General features: G+C 38.4%; 1 protein-coding gene across 1 annotated transcript in view; it reads right to left on the bottom strand.

Annotated features, from left to right (window-relative positions):
- LOC102874574 (fatty aldehyde dehydrogenase-like) overlaps nt 1-5,365 on the bottom strand; it is a 67,140-nt gene that overhangs the window by 46,008 nt on the left and 15,767 nt on the right. The window contains 1 exon segment of the mRNA XM_006902057.1: nt 3,190-3,331. Within this exon segment, the coding sequence (XP_006902119.1) occupies nt 3,190-3,331 (142 nt within the window).

The following is a 5,365-nucleotide window of genomic DNA, read 5'->3' on the forward strand; positions in this document are numbered from 1 at the left end:
CTCTTCCAGTCAGTTGGCCAAGTGGTTGTTCTCCAGATTTCTTGGCACAACTTGGTGAGCACATCCAGGGCAGCATCTGTTAGCTGAAATATGTCAATCAGTATACCATCTATTCTGGGGGAAGAAGAAAACTTCCCAAATATTATGAAGAATGAGGAAGTCCACATTCAGGAAGCTCAAAGAACACCAAACAGACTAGCCACAAAAAGGAAAACATTAAGACATATAGACAAATTCTTCAAAATAAAAGATAAGAATACTGAAAGCAGCATGAGAAAAACAAAAGGCCACCTACAAAGGAAACGCCATCAGATTAATTTCTGATGTTTCAGCAGAAACCATGCAAGTAAGAAGACAATGAGATGGCATATACAGAAAGTTGAAAGAAAACAATTGCAAACCCAGGATCCTGTACCCAGCAAAGCTTTCCATCAAATATGAAGGAGAAATCACATCTTTTGCAGAAAAGAACTTAAGAAATTTGTGAAAACAAGACCACAGCTACAAGACCTTTTAAAGGAAGTCTTTCACATAGTGACACCAAAGGAAAGTGGATGGATCATAATATCAAGAAATAACAAAAAAAGAAATACAACAAAATGGCAGTGATAAAACCGGTCTTGTCAATGATCACCCTTAATGTGAATGAGCTTAATACACTAATCAAGAGAAAAAGAGTAGCAGAATGGATAAAAAAGCAAAACAAATATGTTGTCTACAAGAGACATACATAATAAACAAAGAGAGAGACACCAAACCAAAGACTGAGGAAGAAATATACCAAGCAAATGGCATCCATAAAAAAGCAGGAGTGGTAATACTAATGTCTGATAAAACAGACTTCAGAATAAAAATAACCATAAAAGATAAGGAATGGGGGAGCTCTGGTGGCCTAGAGGTACACAGTTCAAATCCACCAGATGCTCTGCCGGAGAAGGAGGGACAACTTAAGTGCACATCAACAAACGAATGGATAGAGAAGCTGTGGTATATTCACACAATGGAATACTATGCTGCATTGAAAAACAAGGAATTCGCATGCAATTTTTTTCAAAATGGGTGACCCTGGAGGACATTATGCTGAGTGAAATTTCTCTGTCAGAAAAAGACAAACACTGCATAGTGCCACTGTTGTAGAATGGGACTGACATCAAGGTTGGGGTAAGACTGAGAAAAACTGGATAAATTGTGTATACTACATTGAAACAGATGAGGGAGAGAACAGTTTAAAAGCGATATATGATAGGGTATTATGGTTATCTCAAGAGTCCAGAATTAAGGTTGCATAATGGAGTGTATGAAGGAATTTTTCTTTTAGTTTTCAAAGAGAAGAGCGAACTGGGGGGGAGGGGTAGGCAGGGAGAAAAGTGCAACAATGAATGAATGGAAATCCAAAATCTCTGTAAATGTTCATTAAAATTAATAAAATAAAATAAAAAGTAAACAAACAAAAGGAAGCTGAAATAGGATCCACATTTCACACCATACACAAAAATCAACTCAAGGTGGATCAGAAACCTGGGAGTAAAGCCCCAAACCAAAAAGCTCATAAGAAACAAACTGGCTTAGAAGTGCTAGTCTACAGTATAAAAGGACTGCCAAATACAGCCAGAAATACATAATCTTAAGAGGATAAAATTGATGAATAGGACCTTTTAAAGATTAAATCTCTTTGCTCATCAAAAACTTTTTCAAACAGGTGAAAAGGAAACCTACTGACTGGGAACAAACATTTGGTAACATCATCTCAGACAAGGGTCTCATAACAAAAATTTACAGAATCCTACAGGGCCTCCAGAAGAAAAAGACAGATAATCCAATTACAAAATGGGCAAAAGACATGGAAAGACTTTTCACAGAGGAAGACATTCAGATGGCCAACATAAAGAAATGCTCCAAATCACTGGCAATAAGAGAGATGCTAATCAAAACCACAATGCCACTCCAGTAGCAGCAGCAAAGTTTAGCAAGGTATCAAGTAATAAATGTTGGAGAGGATATGGTGAAACAGGAACTCTTATACATTGTTGGCGGGACTGTAAAATGGTACAGCCACTCAGGAAGACAGTTTGGTATTTCCTCAAAAAGCTGGACATAGAAATTCCATATGACCCAGCTATTCCACTGCTTGAAATATATCCTGAGAAAATGAAAGCTGAGGCACAGAGACTTGTACACCAATGTTCATAGCAGCATTATTCACCATAGCAATAACAGCTCAAGCACCCAACCACAATGGAATGAATTGAGAAATTATGGTACATTCACACAATGGAATAATATGCAGCACACAGGAGCAATGATTTTGTAAATTACATGGGAGAGACTGGAGAGAATTATGCTAAGTGAAGTAACTCAGTCTCATAAAGACAAATACTGTTTAGGACCATTATTATAGAGGGTGTATGAGGATCCAAGGAGGGGTGGGGGTGGGCTTAAACATAGGGTCACACAATTTGATGGGTGGAGGAAGGGATTGGTAAAGGGGAAAGGTCTGGTGTGAAAAACAATGCATATGAACTTTGTATGTAAACCAGAATAAAATAATTACCTAATTTGAGTGGGACTGAAATCATTATGCTGAGAAAACGGAGTCCCACAAATACTGTATAAAACCATTACTGTAGAATGAGTATGAGGATCCAAGGGGCCCAAGGGGGGAGTGGAAGCAGATGGGTGAGGATGTGCAGAAGGAGGGGATTAATCATGAGATCATACAATTTGATGGGGCGGTGGGGAGGGAATGGGAATGATCTAGTGTGAAAAACAATGCATTTGAATTTTGTAAATAAACTAGCATAAAAAAAATAAATCAAAAGAGAGGTAGCTTTACTAAACACATTGTTATTATAGTTGTGTATCACAGAGTTGGAACTGACCCATAGCTGACCCTCTGGCAGGTTTTCAGGAGCAGTGATTGCACAGGAGGAGACCACCCATTCTTCTCCCATTGAGCAGCTGGTGGCCTTCAACCGCGTGCCTTTGGGATTACAGTGAAACTTCTTGCCAATAGGCCAGCAGAGGTCCCACATATACATGTATATTTTAAAACAGTTTATCATAAAAGCTGGACTTCAATAAACTACTATTTTAAAATATGCTTCCAGTATACTGAAACATATATTTACAATTTAGTCAGCAAAAACTGCAACTGTCATTTTTCGAAACAAAAAGTTGAAGTTTCATTACCTATGTAGCGTGACGCTTCATCAGTCTCTCCACCATGCGCTATCTTCTGTCCTTCAAGTAATTTTATTATTCTCTTAAAATGACGAAGATTGATGATCCTTTCATAATCAGGAGACTCTTGTACATTTTCTCCATAAAATTCCTATTTAAAATAATACAATATTTACTTGTCATAACGTACTCATGTTTCAAATTCTTTAATATGTTACAAAAACCTACTCTTTACCCAAAAATCTTATGTGGTTATATACCTTCACTCCACATCACTCCCACAAAGAATTTATGAGTATTACAACAGCAGCAAATCTATGCTTTTGGGCAGCAGGTCAAGTATAAGAAATAAAAGCAAACACAGAGATCTATTTCCCATGTAACTTCAGGGGCTTCATACAGTTGCCATATACCTAATCCATGGGCAATCATGGGAATGGCTGTGAGAGCAAGCAGTATTCTCTTGATCAGAGTGTGACTCATTTGTTATGTACTAGTTATGACTGTTCTCCCACTGTAGTGTAGCTAAGTCATTACAGCAGAGATCTTATAGAGATCTTTAGGCATGGAGAGCCTAAAATATTGACTATCTAAACCCTTTACAGCTTTGGGGACCTAATCCATCTGCTGCTCCAGTGGAGAAAGATAATCAGTCTTCTCTTATGTGATTTTTCTGGCTCTGAAACCCCATTGAAAGATCAGCTATGAATAAGCTCCGACTCAAAGGGTTATTGTTTGAGGCCTCTGAGATACTTTGTTGGTTTAACCATACAATCAATACTTATTATGTAAAGATAAAACTATTAAATAGCTGTTCTTTCTTCTGTTTGTTGCTGTTTTGTGCTATCAAGTTGGAATAGATCCATAGATGAGCCCCCAGCAAGTTTTCAGAGGCATTTAATCACAAGATAGGAGACTGTCCATCCTTCTCTTATGGATTCAAACTGCTTGCCTTTTATATTAATTGCATAGACCATCAGAACTCCTTTCTAACTGCTATAAAGACATTTTATAGCCTTTCAAGAATTCTCAAAATGAAAACTATTCACTGCCAATAATGATTTTCAAATCTGAGTGTAAAAGAATTGCCTAAGGTAATTCACTGCCATTGAGTTGGTTTCAAGTCATGGAAGTCATGAAGGACAGTCCCCATAACTGCCACTGATGGGGTCTAAGGCTATACTTCTTTGTCTGATTGGCTAGTGAGTCCAAATGAGAGATTTTATAGTTAGCAGCCACATGCTATAGCATCCTCAGTAATAGTGGCTGCCATTCCAGAATTACCTGGGGACCCCAAACCAGTTGAACTAAAATCTTTGGAGGGTAAGGGCTGAAAATCTATTTTTAAATGGCTTCCAGTGATTCTAACATACAGCTAGTCTAAGAACCACGGTGCTAGAGTATAAAATACCTCAAAGGAAAAGCAACACCAACAAAATCCTTAAATTCTTTGCAATCAAGTGAGAACTGATTCACAGCTGATCCTCTAGTGAGTTTCTGAGGCTGTCAATCACATGGAGATTATGATCTTTCTCGTGAAAGATGACAGAGATGCAGCCTTTGGGTCAGCAGCACAACTCCCTATGGGCTATACCACCAGCTCCCTTAAAGGAAGGCAAAGAGGCGTCTGCTCTTTCAGGACTGAGTTTATCACTATCTTCAAATAACTATTTTCCAAGGGCCAAATACTGTCAATCTCCGAGGTGTCTTTCACCTTCTGATCCATTCCACATTTCCTGAGTCTGCCTACTTCTTCCTTCAGGATCTCTCGGTCTGGGCCCATTTTCAATCCTATCACTAATGTCTAATTTCCACAGTAAGAAGAGTTACCCTGCCTGGAGCCCATTCTGCTCCATCTCCCTAAACTTCCTTAAGTACAATTTTTATGCTCTGATCATATCCCTTACGCTAAGTATTCCGGGTATTATTTACATGTTCAGTGCTTGGTTAGCATCATCTAAGTGAACAATGACTGGAATCACTTTTTTTGCTCCGTAACTCCCACTTCTGAAATAGCAGGCCTCTGAAAACCCTATGTACAACAGAACACATTTAGATAACAGAAACGGCAAAGGAGGTTGAGTTTTCAAGTATGGAAATAAAAAGGAAGAGGAACAGTTGTAAGCAGACACTGGTGATTGGGACATGGAATGTGAGAACCATGAATGCAGGAAAATTAGATATT

The sequence above is a fragment of the Elephantulus edwardii genome, unplaced genomic scaffold (assembly GCF_000299155.1).
Source record: "Elephantulus edwardii isolate Elephantulus edwardi_28Jun2011 unplaced genomic scaffold, EleEdw1.0 scaffold00362, whole genome shotgun sequence".
Taxonomy (NCBI): Eukaryota; Metazoa; Chordata; class Mammalia; order Macroscelidea; family Macroscelididae; genus Elephantulus; species Elephantulus edwardii.